The 14559-nt window shown below is 45.0% G+C and overlaps 1 protein-coding gene across 5 annotated transcripts; it reads left to right on the top strand.

The window, feature by feature from the left end:
- Positions 1–2355: 2355 nt before the first annotated feature.
- On the top strand, positions 2356–13225 carry fez2a (fasciculation and elongation protein zeta 2a). 5 transcript variants are annotated; one of them, XR_006957661.1, is made up of 9 exons: positions 2356–2656; positions 3066–3174; positions 3573–3776; positions 6027–6156; positions 6562–6797; positions 7972–8052; positions 9498–9573; positions 10963–11279; positions 12417–13225. XR_006957661.1 is itself a non-coding variant. In XM_047041486.1 (9 exons), the coding sequence occupies exons 1-9, from the start codon at positions 2373–2375 to the stop codon at positions 12431–12433; spliced, it is 1203 nt and encodes a 400-aa protein (XP_046897442.1). In that variant the 5' UTR covers positions 2356–2372; the 3' UTR covers positions 12434–13225. The 5 variants fall into 5 exon arrangements, 2 of the variants coding, with proteins under 2 accessions (XP_046897442.1, XP_046897452.1); XM_047041486.1 differs by having other exon boundaries at positions 11214–11279; XR_006957662.1 differs by lacking the exon at positions 7972–8052.
- Positions 13226–14559: the final 1334 nt, after the last annotated feature.

The following is a 14559-nucleotide window of genomic DNA, read 5'->3' on the forward strand; positions in this document are numbered from 1 at the left end:
ACTAAATGTAATCCTGTTGACCTCTGCTTATGGTACTACTCTAGCTACTGCACAGTAATGGTGTTACTTACGTAATAATAGATTTTTAAATTCCTTTCCTGCCTTCGGGGAAGTGGGGATATTTCAAATGTATCAAAGCAGAACATATCGTGTAGTATGCATACATGCTGTATATATATACATACATATAAATACATGCTGTCTGACTATAAAAATATTTTTATTTGGCGTAGCTGGTAGTGGTCGTGCTTGGGAGAAGTCAGAGATGGCGTGTTCGTTTCTCGGTGAAGGATCAACACGGTCCGGAAAACTCTGACAGTGCTTGCAAGACGACCTCTGTTGCATACACAGACACAACGCACGAGGAGTACTAACAACTGCTACACATGCATACCACCCATGCATCCATCCATCCACCGTCAACCGCTTATCTGGAGTCTGCACACTGTGTATTCAAATAGTCAATTGCATCTTGTAGATAAAACAGATGAAAAAGGTAATTACAGTAAAATTGAATAAAACAATTAAAACATGTCATGCCTTACGCATCATACCCACTGACTGTACAAACAATGGACGGCATGAAAGCACCCCAAAAGTGAAGCCAAAGCATCTCGATGGCCCCCTGGTGGCTAGCTGCAGTATAGGTCCCTCCCCCTCCATGTTAGTGGATGGGACCAGTGGCTTTGTTAGATATAAAACTACTGAGGCACAGGCCCCTATTGATATTCCTTTCTTTCTTCCAAGCGTGTTGCGCACAAAACACTACTAAGCTATAGAAACTCCCCTTGCTTAACCCACTATACAACAGTTCAGGGACGCAAGTTTGATTTCAGCTTTGGCAGGGACATCTATAGTTAATGCAAGCGCACAATTTTTTTTAGCTTCATGTAATATTGTTTCATGTTTTAGTAAAAATAAGATGATCAGTAGACCTATCATTTAGAAGGCTCCACCACACATCACTACTGTGCAGCCTCTGGCTCCAAATGACATCACCAGATCAAAATGGCAGCACCCATATCCGGGATATTTTGGCTTCATTTTTGTACAGCGGGAGACGCATCCATTCTTTTTACAGTCTGATTATACCTTGTTCCACTGGCTGTCCCTAAGGTCCTGGCAGGTTGATACATACTTTGCTGCCAAAATTGGGCAGTTAGGGTTGTCTCCCAGTAAATAAAACAGTTTTGTACTATTTGTTACGGTTTAAAATTCCTTATATTTGTTTATGATTTTAGGTAAGTATGTTGCTCGAATTCCTTTATCACATTATGGGAAATGGAGGTCTGTCTCCACCTCTCCCTGTGAGCAGAGGGAGTCTAACAGACGTGGTCTTGCAAGCTCTGTCAGAGGCATACCAGCCGATGTTCACTCCCACCGGGAGTCTTGAGGAGTGAGTTTCACCACACACCGGCTACATGAGCACAGCTCCACAGCCTCCCCTCCCTGGGTAGCCAGGTCTGCCTGTGAGCAGAGGGAGCACAGCTTCACAGCCTCTCCTCCCTGGGTAGCCAGGTCTGCCTGTGAGCAGAGGGAGCACAGCTTCACAGCCTCTCCTCCCTGGGTAGCCAGGTCTGCCTGTGAGCAGAGGGAGCACAGCTTCACAGCCTCCCCTCCCTGGGTAGCCAGGTCTGCCTGTGAGCAGAGGGAGCACAGCTTCACAGCCTCTCCTCCCTGGGTAGCCAGGTCTGCCTGTGAGCAGAGGGAGCACAGCTTCACAGCCTCTCCTTCCTGGGTAGCCAGGTCTGCCTGTGAGCAGAGGGAGCACAGCTTCACAGCCTCTCCTCCCTCGGTAGCCAGGTCTGCCTGTGACGGTCTGTTTCTACAGCCAGGCTGTGCTCACTGAGTCTGTACATACATAATATTCTTAGTTTTTGTTCAGACACAGTGGTCAAGAGTCTGCCATTGTGTACTGTCTGTTTATATCCAAATAGCATTCTACTTCACACTGTTATAGTGTGACTTTTTTCCTGTATTTTTCTTTTAGCTGTTTTGATATTTGTTGTAGGGTTTATTGTGTGACTTCTCTCTCTCTTTAATAACTTACTATAATAGGCTATATTTGCATATACCCCTTCATTCGCTAGTACAGCTACACTTTATTTGTATAAAATTGTTATAAACCTTTTCTTTCGGGGTATAGAATGCGACTTTGTTTTCTAGCAAGATCGGACCACATTTTTTTGATAAACTCGTGTCTGATATTCAGTAGGCTAGTTATCCATTTGGCATCCTCAAACTAACTCAATAAAATGGGTTTTCAAAGCAGGTTTTGTCAAAAGAACCTGGGTCAGATGCTGCGTCCGGAGTTCCGTCCGGTACCGTTACCGCATACATCACGGGTGTCGGGTATCTTTCGCGCGGCGGCCATGATGGCGGCGCGCTGTGAGTGGCAGGACTTTAACGACCTCAAGACAGTTCCAGAGCAGGGGAACCTAGATAAATTGTTACTGGATGAGGTGAATGGAATGTTACAGGATCTTCCAGAACTAGGCAACAGTTTTTCGAGTGAAATAGGCAGTTTCCAACCAATGGAAGATCTGAAAAGGTTTGATGAGAAGTTGACAGTATGCTTTCAAAATGTCAGTATCAAAACAGAAACAATTGCTCCCGTACAGCTCATCAACGAGGATAAAATAATGAGGAATGACGAGTAAGTATATTTATTTAATCAATAATGCAAGTCTCACTGTAATAAGACCGTTGCAACTAAAGTATCAAATTCCAGTGTCTAGTTGGTCTTTCCACCAGGGCAGTGACTTGCATTTGTAAGAATAACCATCCAACGCGGACCATACACGTTGTATGCTAATGCTATAACGGGCTATTAAGTCATGCAATATACAATAATATAACAGATATGTCTATGTAAAAGCGTGTTGTGACACAACGCGTATTCAAAACACATGTACCCGTGAAGATTAGGAGCAGGAATAATCACGTTTATGGCAGCTCCATCTTGACGAAAATAAGTAGGAACTATTTCTTTTTCTAATTCCGGATAGAATGACTGTCCCCTGGAGCTGGAAGCTGATCTTCCCCCTTCATTAATTTTCTCACAGGATATGGAACGCCCTCACGGCAAACTATGGTAACGTGATGGCGCTGGACTGGAAACAGTCGCACACGCGCACCCTCCACATCCCCGCTCTGAACCTGAAGGACAGTCCAGTGAGTTTGATAGTCTCTCCTTCCCTCTCTCATTCCCTTTTTCACTCTCTCTCTCTCTCTCTCTCTCTCTCTCTCTCTCTCTCTCTCACTCCCTCTCTCTCCACCCCTCTCTCTCCTTCCCTCTCTCTCTCCCTATCTCATTCTCTCTCACTTCCTCTCTCACTCCCTCTCTCTCCATCCATCCCTCTCTCCCCCCCCCCCTCTCTCTCTCTTTCTCTCTCTCTCTCTCTCTCTCTCTCTCTCTTTCTCTCTCTGACTATTTCCCCCCCTCTCTTCCTATTTCTCTCACTCTTTGTCTCTTTGTCCCTCCCTCCCTCCCTCAATTACTTAATCTCTCTCTCTCTTTCTCTCTCTCTCCCTCTCTCTCCTCCCACTCCCACCCCATCCCGGCTGTTCAGAGGGGGTGTGGAGGTCAGAGGGGGTGTGGAGGTCAGAAAGGGTGTGGAGGTCAGAGTTGGTGTGGAGGTCAGAAGAGATGTGAAGGTCAGAGGGCATGTGGAGGAGAGCTGCTGCTGGAGAATGAGGAGATGAGGGAGCAGATGGACCTGCACTCCATCATCGTGTCTTGTTTCAGCGATGAGCCGGTCCTCACTGCAGAGCAGGTACAAACACACGTGAAATGTTGTCTCGTTGGTCGGGGGGGAGGGCCGTTGCTTTGTACACAGTAAAATTTGGGTTGGCCCCACCAAATCTAACTCCAAGCCCTGCCCTGCTGTCGGCCTGTCTGATTGTCGGCCTGTCTGACTGTCGGCCTGTCTGACTGAGAAGTTCTGTGGTCGTCGTCAAACGGTCCGTAATATAAAACAAAGGGATCTTTCGTCAAAGTTCCTGGTGGTCTAGTGAATTTCTGATTTAGAAGAATAGGTTAGGAGTGACGTCTTCAGGTTTATTCCTACGAAAAAGCGGGGGTGATTGTTCGTTGTGGGTTTTTATAATCCACGAGGAAAGAGGGGTATCTTTGTGAAGGTGAATTCCTTCATTGATCAGTCACTCCAGCTGGGCGTTGTCCTGAGATTCACTTATAAGTGTGAAATGGCCGGTAACTTTGGTTTCAATGTTTCAAATGTTCATGCAGTGCTTATACTTACATTTATTCATTTAGCAGACGCTTTTATCCAAAGCGACTTCCAAGAGAGAGCTTTACAAAGTGCATAGGTCACTGATAATAACAACAAGATAGCCCCAAAACATGCGAGTAGCCAAAACATGAAGCACATATTGTGAACAAGCAAAATAAGTGCCAAAGGGAAGAACCATAAGAGCATGTAGTTAAACAAGTTACAATTAAACCTCATGAACCGCTATAAGTGCAAGTGTACCTGTAGAAAAGCAAGCAACGATAAAAACAATATATCACAGCGAGTATTTTTTAAATTTTTTATCAGTTACCACTAACCACGAGAGCAACAAGTCTTTAAGCAAGAGTCATTGTGATCTTGAGGCAACTAACATATGGTCAAGCAAACCATTCCTAAGTACCGTTGTACTCCTGGAACAAGTGTGTCTTGAGCCTTCTCTTGAAGGTGGAGAGACAGTCTGTGTCTCTGATGGAGGTGGGGAGTTGATTCCACCACTGGGGGGCCAGGCAGTAGAAGAGCCTGTGTTGGGACCGGGCGGTCTTGAGCGGTGGGACCACCAGGCGGTTGTACTTCAAAATATAACAATACAACATTCATAAATGGTGTTACAGGCGCTTTCTAGGGGAAAGGCCGTAACACTGCTCAATGAGCCTATGACACTAAGACACACGAGGTACAAGCGAACCAAACGTTTATCTAACACAAAAGGGAAAAACACAGCCGACAGGATAGAGTGGAACTATTAGCGGTGCCAAAGAAAAGTAAGTAACTAACCAAAAGACGTCCCTATACTAAAAACAGATGGGTGGTACCTGCTCCTTACCTAAGGTGTTTAACAAGGGTTAGCTATGTGATGGGGTGTATGCCCATGGGCAGCTTACCTGTTCCAAAGCCCCTGTGCGACTGAACTAATAATGAAACAACGAAATGCACGATACCGAGTATCGGCGATAACTAAACAAACAAACAGGAGGATGACAAAGTATAACACTTAACAAGAGTCTCAGAAATATCGGCCAATGGCACATACGCATACAACGCCAATGATAAACACACACAGAGCTAGAGACTCCTGAACAGAGGGCAGGACAGGGTTTAAATGTGGACGGACAAACAGGTGATTGGAGGAGTGTAGTGCGTTGGCGGCGGGGGAGTGGTGACGACAGCCAATCATGGACGGAGATGGATGGGTGTAGGTGCACCGGTGACGGGGAATGGAGGCGGTGGCCAATCACTGACGGGCACCTGGTTACAGCAACGAGAGTGAGGGGAAACAGAAGGGAAGACAAGCTCACAACAATACAGAACACACATTCAAGCAGGGCGAGGGACGTAACTAATGGTTTTGTTAGTATGATCTAGAGATTGACTAACGTAACTGTACCTGAAGGGAAGTTATGGTCAAACATAAATTAAAACAACATTCTGAATACTGAGAAAAGCACACATTATAGCACATCAACCACTGTCATTGAAATACTGTCCATCAGTTGTGTAGCCCTTGGGCAATGTTTATAAATCATTTTATAAACTGTTTTTATTAAACTTTATAAAAGTGAGTTTTCCTCAGACTCCTTTGTCTCCATACTGTAAGACCATTTTGGTCTACCTTCTGACTCCATGCTGGGCCAGAAGTTTGAAGGTTCTCCGGGAAGAAAAGAAAAGGGGGAAACCGTTTCTCTTGTCGGGGTAGAAGGGTGTGAATAGTACCATGTTTTGTTGTGTGTGGTGTGTTACTGTGTTGCTGTTTTACTGTGTGTTGTGTGTGTGTAGGTCCTGGAGGAGATAGAGGAGATGTTGCAGGACTCTCCAGACCAGGGCCCGTCGCAGCTAGACTTCTCCCTGGGCCCCCCTGGGTCCCCTGGCCCTCCCTGCTCCACCACCAGCCTAAGACAAGAACTGAGTGAGTGGACACTCCTGTGTGTGTGAGTGGGTCCCTGTGTGTGTGTGTGTGTGTGTAACAGACGTGGTCTTGCAAGTTCCGTCAGAGATATACGGGCCACTGTCCGCTCCGACCGGGAGTCGAACTCACCACCTCTGACTTCCCAAGCGCCACCACTACCAACTACGCCAACGAAAAGCTAGCAATTCATTGACGCGCGTGGCCTGTTACATACTTGAGGAGTGAGTTTCACCACACACCGGCTACATGTGTTTGTGTGACCCTGCGTGTGTGTGTGTGTGAGAGAGTTTTAGCCCACCACTAAGGGAGGGAAAGAGAAGTTATGTAAAAGTATATCATGTTATTGTCCACTGTTTAGTAATAACATGTCCACAAAATGTTCAGTGCATGTGTGTGTGTGTGCAGGGTTGCGGGCTCGCTGCGTGGCGGAGCTTAACGAGGTTTTGGAGGAGGTGGAGACACACATCCGACTCCTGAGTGAGGAGCTGCTGGAACAGCTGGCTCTGAGGGACGAGCTGACTTTCCACAAGGAAGCCAGCAACACCTTCATCTCTGCCCTCATCGATCTCCAGACCCTCCACAAGGAGCAGCAGAGGAGGAGGAGGAGCCTGCAGGGCCGGCCGGAGCGGCAGCAGGGATCAGTAAGAATCCTCCTTAGGATAACCCTGACCCTCTCTCTCAGGATAACCCTGACCCGTCTCTCTCAGGATAACCCTGACCCTCTCTCAGGATAACCCTGACCCTCTCTCTCAGCATAACCCTGACCCTCTCTCTCAGCATAACCCTGACCCTCTCTCTCAGGATAACCCTGACCCTCTCTCAGGATAACCCTGACCCTCTCTCTCAGCATAACCCTGACCCTCTCTCTCACGATAACCCTGACCCTCTCTCTCAGGATGACCCTGACCCTCTCTCTCAGGATAACCCTAACCATCTCTCTCAGGATAGCGATGACACTGTCTCTCAGGATAGAGATGACCCTGTCTCTCAGGATAACCCTGACCCTCTCTCTCAGGATAACCCTGACCCTCTCTCTCAGGATAACCCTGACCCTCTCTCTGGGATCCAGGGGGAATACCACCTTCCCACGCCATCCAGTAGCTAGCTGTTAGAAGGCGTAGCTGTTAGAAGGCATAGGTTTTAGAAGGTGTAGCTTTTAGAAAGTGTAGCTTTTAGGAGGCGTAGCATTTAGGAGCTTTAAGTTTTAGGAGGCGTAACTTGCTAAAGCGATCTTTGTGAGAGGTGGTCATTGTGACAGACATGTGACCTACCACAGTGTGAGATCTCAGTCCTGTTTCATTCTTACCAGGCTACTGTTCTTCAGATGTGTCTCTCTCTCCTTCTCTCTCTTCTCACATCTCTCTCTGCCCTGCTCCTCTCTGCCCTGCCTCTCTCTGCCCTGCTCCTCTCTGCCCTTCCTCTCTCTGCCCTGCCCCTCTCTGCCCTGCCTCTCTCTTCCCTGCCCCTCTCTGCCCTGCCTCTCTCTGCCCTGCTCCTCTCTGCCCTTCCTTTCTCTTCTCTGCCTCTCTCTTCTCTGCCTCTCTCTCTGCCCTGCCTCTCTCTTCCCTGCCTCTCTCTTCTCTGCCTCTCTCTTCTCTGCCTCTCTCTCTGCCCTGCCTCTCTCTTCCCTGCCTCTCTCTTCTCTGCCTCTCTCTTCTCTGCCTCTCTCTCTGTCCTGCCTCTCTCTTCCCTGCCTCTCTCTTCTCTGCCTCTCTCTTCTCTGCCTCTCTCTCTGCCCTGCCTCTCTCTTCCCTGCCTCTCTCTTTTCTGCCTCTCTCTCCGCCCTGCCTCTCTCTTCCCTGCCTCTCTCTTTAGCGATTCAGCATGAAGGGGCTCTCCTCTGCCATTCAAAATGGCTTCCGACACACCTTCAGGACCGGGGCCAGGGACGGACAGGTGCTTCCTCCTCTCTCTGTCTTCCATCCCTCCTCCTCTCTCTGCCTTCCATCCCTCCTCCTCTCTCTGCCTTTCATCCCTCCTCCTCTTTCTGTCTTCCATCCCTCCTCTCTCTGCCTTCCATCCCTCCTATCTCTGTCTTCCATCCCTCCTCCTCTCTCTGTCTTCCATCCCTCCTCCTCTCTCTGCCTTCCATCCCTCCTTCTCTTTCTGTCTTCCATCCCTCCTCCTCTCTCTGTCTTCCATCCCTCCTCTTCTCTCTGTCTTCCATCCCTCCTCTCTCTCTGTACCTTCCATTCCTCCTTCTCAACATCCCACTTCCTCTAACCTAAGCTCCTATGATCACTTCCTACCCCATGATCACTTCCTTTCCCATGATCACTTCCTCACCCATAAACACTTCCTCTAACTAGTGTTATCACAAAAACTGGTACTCCGGTACCAAATCAGTACTCAAACAAACAAAAACGTTACAATACCACAAGTTATGACAGTACTAGAAATGTCACCAGAAGTCGCTAGTGGCTCTCTAAATAGTCACTAAAAGTCACTCGATTTGTTGCCAGATTAAATTTTTTTGTCACGAGGGAAGGTGAAATGTCGTAAAATTGGCAACGCTGGCTCCTCTAAAAGTTGTCGACAAGAAAAGTGGAAGAGTCACGTATGGAAATACTTTAGGTGTGAGACAGATGACTGAGAACATCGTCGATCACCAGAAACCAATTTGCAAACATCACCGTTCTGTCCTTTATGGTTTGCAGCATACTGCAAATGCAATACCTAATACTGGGGAATATGAAAGGAGAAAACAGGGTTAACACATTTTTACAGAAGCTTTTAGACTACATAGTTTGCAGAAAGTTGTGTTTTGGAGTTTGGGATGTATACCATATTTTTACCATATTTATACCAGACTATAAGTTGCTCAGTCAAAAAATGAAAAAATGAAAAAAGAGGAAGAAAACATAGTCACAGTGGACTATAAGTCGCATTTATTTAGAAATGTATTTCAAAAATTGAAGACCAAGAACAGACATTTAATCTGGAAAGGCAAGTTATTCAACTACAGCATTTAGATATTGTAGGTGACTGTCACTGTCAACAAATGAGAGTTGTTCAATAACCTATTTTAATTTTTGTCTTTGGTATCGAAAATGGTATTGAGTACCGTAAAATGTCACTGGTATTGGTATGTACTACCGAAATGTTGGTACTGTGACAACACTACCTCTAACACAATCACTTCCTCTAACATAATCTCTTCCTGTCCCATGCTCACTTCTTGGGAGAGACCCCTCCCCGCACAGCAGCTTCTCAAAGGGACAGGGCCTCCACAGAGAACCACCTACTGTCATCCTCCCTATTCCATCTGATATCCTAACACTCCATTCTGTAGTCCGTTGTGTGAGTGACTATGTTCTATCCTGTTATGTGTGGATGGTCAGTACCTGACCACAGTCATCCCCTACGAGAAGAAGCCTGGACCTCCGTCGGTGGAAGACCTTCAGATCCTCACTAAGAGTCAGTGTCTCTTACACACTACTAACTTCACTACATATCACCAGTATCACTACAGTTACGGGGCATTCATACCAACAGCAACGCAAAACAAGGATCTTATGCCATGCAACGCTGTGCTAGCATTAAATTAAATCTTGTGGGTTGACAAAGTTGAAAGCTACGTAAAGCTAACTAGCTAGCTAGTCATGTTCGTAAGTTATTTACGTCCTTGTTTGCATTGTCTGTCTTTCAAACACCAGTCGAAAGTTTTATATTACATTAGCCAGTTACTATGCTTTGGTTTAAATGTCGGTAATCATCAGTGTTGGGAATGTTACCAAAAATTAGTAATTAGTTACAGTTACTAGTTACTTAATTCAGAAGTAACTGCAAATGGGAGATTGCAGTTTTAGAAAAGGACCCCCTTTTCTAAAACTGTTACTACAAATATTTGATATGGTTTCATCAATAAAAACAATTAGAAACTAAATAGTTTAATAATAAACCGTCATTCTTCCGCTACTACAAAGTTCCTACATAAAGCGTTGCCACGCAACAGCCAGATGGACATCTTTGCCGTCTTTTTCAATTTAAAATATTCGATGCGCAGTAATATGGAATGTTAAAGAATGTTATGAGGAGAACCTGTGAGGTTATGCTGGATTTTACAACGGCATGGAATGCGATATAGCCAATCACAATGAAGGATGGTAACAACCAGTTTTAGAATATCAAATTAACGCACACGGATCGTTATCATATTTTAGTGTTGCAGTGGAACAGTGTGGGACACGAGAACTGTAAAATGTTATATCATTGTATGTTGCTAATTAGTTGATTGAAGGCAACAGACTCAACTGTTGACATAGGTTGCATGTCTTGACAACATACCTGGGGGATCAGTCTGTTTAGTTCTGCCTGGCTTAGAGACTGGAAATACTTCTGTTTAAAATCAAGCCTCGGCTGTTTGGATGAAGTGACTCCGACTGCTTGATCAGCGGAGCTAGCACTGGGTTCTTTCACGATTAGCTTTGTAGAAGCGTGTTGTTTTACTAGGTGCTTGTGAAGATTATAATTACTATTCTTTGTAGTGGATAAAGTTCTCGCACCTGCACACAAACTACAACTAACCAGTATATTTTTATCCTTGATCTGGACAAGGGAAAAATAATGTCGATATTTCCATGACAAAAAGCTTGCACGGTTACTTTGTAACTCGTTATTCCCAACACTGGTAATCATACAAACCCATTATATACAGTAGCACTCAAACAGTTGGAGACCACAAGAACATGTACGTCATTTGTTTCTATATGGTGTCTGTTGATAGGTTTACATGCCCCAGTGCCACTAAAAAGTTGAACATTTGTCCACTTTCATTTACGCCCTTCAACGCTTGAATCCGACCAGCCGCTCCTCAATGCCCCTCAGTTCCTCCCCCAGCGACCTGTGGTTCCTCCCCCAGCGACCTGTGGCTCCTCCCCCAGCATCCTATGGCTCCTTCCAAATGCATTTGGGCTCCTCCCCCAACACCCCTTGCCTCCCCCCTCAGCGCACGTTTTCATGCCTCGCTGCATCACATTGCTGTGAACGCTCCGTTACTGAGGTTGCTGTTGCTGTTTTTACTGTGTCATAAATCCCTCGTGTTTTGGGTGTTGTAGTTCTACAAGCCATGAAGGATGACAGTGACAAGGTGCCCAGCCTGCTGACGGACTACATTCTGAAAGGTGAATATGAACTACATTTGATGTTAGTCCAGGAACACAATTACTCTTATTGAGGGACTTGTTGCTCTTGTTGGTTTGTTGTAACTGATTTAACTTATTGTACTCGCTGTGAATTATATTATTGTTGCTTGCTTTTCTACAGGTATACTCTTGCACTTTTTGAGGTTCATGTTGTTTAATTGGAACTTGTTTAACTGCATGCTCTTATGGTTCTTCCCTTTGGCACTTATTTGGTTTCCAAAATGTATGCTTCATGTTTTGGTTGTCCTATCATCTTGTCATTATGATCAGTGACCTATGCACTTTTGTAAAGCTCTCTCTTGAAAGTCGCTTTGGATAAAAACTGTCTGCTAAATGAATACATGTAAATGTAAATTTCCCAGTGGTACAGCACTACAGAATATAGAGGCAGAGCGTATTTTTCTGGAATAAAAGCTGTAGTAGGTGTAGTTGGGGTGAGGGGTGGGGGAGGGGTGGGGATTGGGTGGGGTAGGGGGGTGGCGTGGAGGGGTAGGGTAGGGGTGTTGGGGGGTTAGTAGTGTTGGTCTTCCTAGTGGTGTTAATGTGATATGGTGATATGGTGATAATGGTGATAATGTCACAAAGAGAACGATCACCCTTTACTCGACTCAGGAAACAGACTACAAAGCCACGAGTAGTGCTCTACACTGACCTGTCCTCATGTACACACACCTGGTGTTTGTGTCATGATGCTATCATGAGTAGTGCTCTACACTGACCTGTCCTCACGTAGACACACCTGGTGTTTGTGTCATGATGCTATCATGAGTGGTGCTCTACACTGACCTGTCCTCATGTACACACAGGTAGAAATGTCTAGATGTCTCGTAGAAATGTTCATGACTCGAAATGCGTGAGTCCTCTATGGGTCTGTGTTGAGATGTGTTCTGCACCGCAGTATTGTCCTCTGCTCTGTCCCACCAACGATCGGCCATCTTGACCTCTCTGCGTCTGTTTCCCACAGTCCTTTGCCCTTGACCTCTCTGCCTCTGTTTCCCACAGTGCTTTGCCCTTGACCTCTCTGCCTCTGTTTCCCACAGTGCTTTGCCCTTGACCTCTCTGCCTCTGTTTCCCACAGTGCTTTGCCCTTGACCTCTCTGCCTCTGTTTCCCACAGTGCTTTGCCCAACGTAACCACAGAGCTCTGAAGATGCAGACGCACGATGACAGCAACACTGTGTTGTAACTGTCAGCATTATGTACTCTTCACGGATTCGCCTCTGTAATGTTTTTATGTATGTATTTATCATAACAATATCATATAAAGTACTTACTGCAAAAGGTATATCATTTAAAGTACTTACTAAAAAAGGTCTATCATATAAAGTATTACATATTCATATGATGACAGTAAGAGGTGTTGATGTTCTTATAGCCTTGACCAGGAATTACGAGAATATGACTTAGTGTGATAGTTTAAGGGTTGTTGTGTTGTGAAATTGTAATTATCAGAGAGCTTAGAGTAGACTTTAAATAGACTTTATAGAAGTACATTCAACTAACAGAACAGTAACATGACTGTAGTGAACTCAGTTTCCCATGAGGCCTTGCAGCACTGTGTTCCCAGAGAAGCTGCATCCCAACAGCAGCACCATGACCACACAGGTCAAGGGTTCACAGAGGTCAAGGGTCAGAACTGTAACCAAGCACTGATTAATACTAACTATGCATTTAAATGAAGGAAGAACAAGGAGCTTCAGACGAGGTGTGTGAGGCTGGACAGCAGCCAGGCGAGCCCCCGCCGCCCCCGTCTGGAACGCAGTATTTATATCACTAGGAATCAAGCTGCTTTTATCTTTGCCTGAATCTTTTGTACATCGTAAATTATTTTTTTCAATGGAATATTATACCGAGCTACTTATCTGACACATCGTTCATGTGTTTTGTAAATATTTAATTTTAAATAAACTGAAAGCTTACATTGAACTTTGTCTGTCCTCTCATTAGTTTTCCAGTGATGTCATCAGTGATGTCTTCTCCTGTTGGCAAACTCAAACCCTCACTGTAAACAGGAAAGAGGAAGATGTGGGGAATCATGAGTTATATAACTCTGTGAGACATTTCCTCGACTTGCGTGGTAGTATTCTGGAAAGAGAATGTTGTGTTGCTGGGAGCCATGATCTAAAGAGCATACAGGGAGCTCCTGCCTGTCCTGGTGGCTGGGAGCCATGATCTAAAGAGCATACAGGGAGCTCCTGCCTGTCCTGGTGGCCTGGAGAGGAGCCTCTCATAGCAGCTGCTGGTCACTCTCCACCCTGAAGGGGCTTATCTACTTAAACAACAAAACTGTGTTCTTCTTCCACACAGCAGCAGAGTACAGTATCTGATTGTTGGAGAAGAAGGGATGGCTGTGAGTCAGTACAGCTGAAGACCACAGGAGATAAACACAATAACCAGATTACTGATATATGTTCACACCCCACCAATAACACACTCCATAACACAGTTCATAACAGTTTATAAAACACTCCATAAAACACTCCATAACACAGTTCATAACATAGTTCATAACACAGTTCATAACAAAGTTAATAGCACACTCCATAACACAGTTCATAACACACTCCATAACACAGTTCATAACACAGTTCAAAACGCACTCCATAACATAGTTCATTATACAGTTCATAACACATTTCATAACACACTGCACAACACAGTTCATAACATTCGGTTCATAACATTCGGTTCATAACACACTCCGTAACATAGTTCATAACATAGTTCATAACACACTCCATAACACAGTTCATAACACACTCCATAACACAGTTCATAACATTCGGTTCATAACACGGTTCATAACACAGTTTATAACACAGTTCATAACACTCCATAACACACTCCATAACACAGTTCATAACACACTCCATAACACAGTTCAGAACACAGTTCAGAACACACTCCAAAACACAGTTCATAACACAGTTCATAACGCACTCCATAACATAGTTCATTACACAGTTCATAACACTCAATAACACACTCCATAACACAGTTCATAACATTCGGTTCATAACAAACTCCATAACACAGTTCATAACAGTTCATAACACACTCCATAACACAGTTCATAACACACTCCATAACACAGTTCATAACATTAATTCATAACACGGTTCATAACACAGTTTATAACACGGTTCCTAACACAGTTTAAAACACACTCCATAACACAGTTCATAACATTCAGTTCATAACATTCAGTTCATAACACGGTTCATAACACAGTCTATAACACAATTCACAACATGGTTCGT

Source organism: Hypomesus transpacificus, chromosome 2 (assembly GCF_021917145.1).
Source record: "Hypomesus transpacificus isolate Combined female chromosome 2, fHypTra1, whole genome shotgun sequence".
Taxonomy (NCBI): Eukaryota; Metazoa; Chordata; class Actinopteri; order Osmeriformes; family Osmeridae; genus Hypomesus; species Hypomesus transpacificus.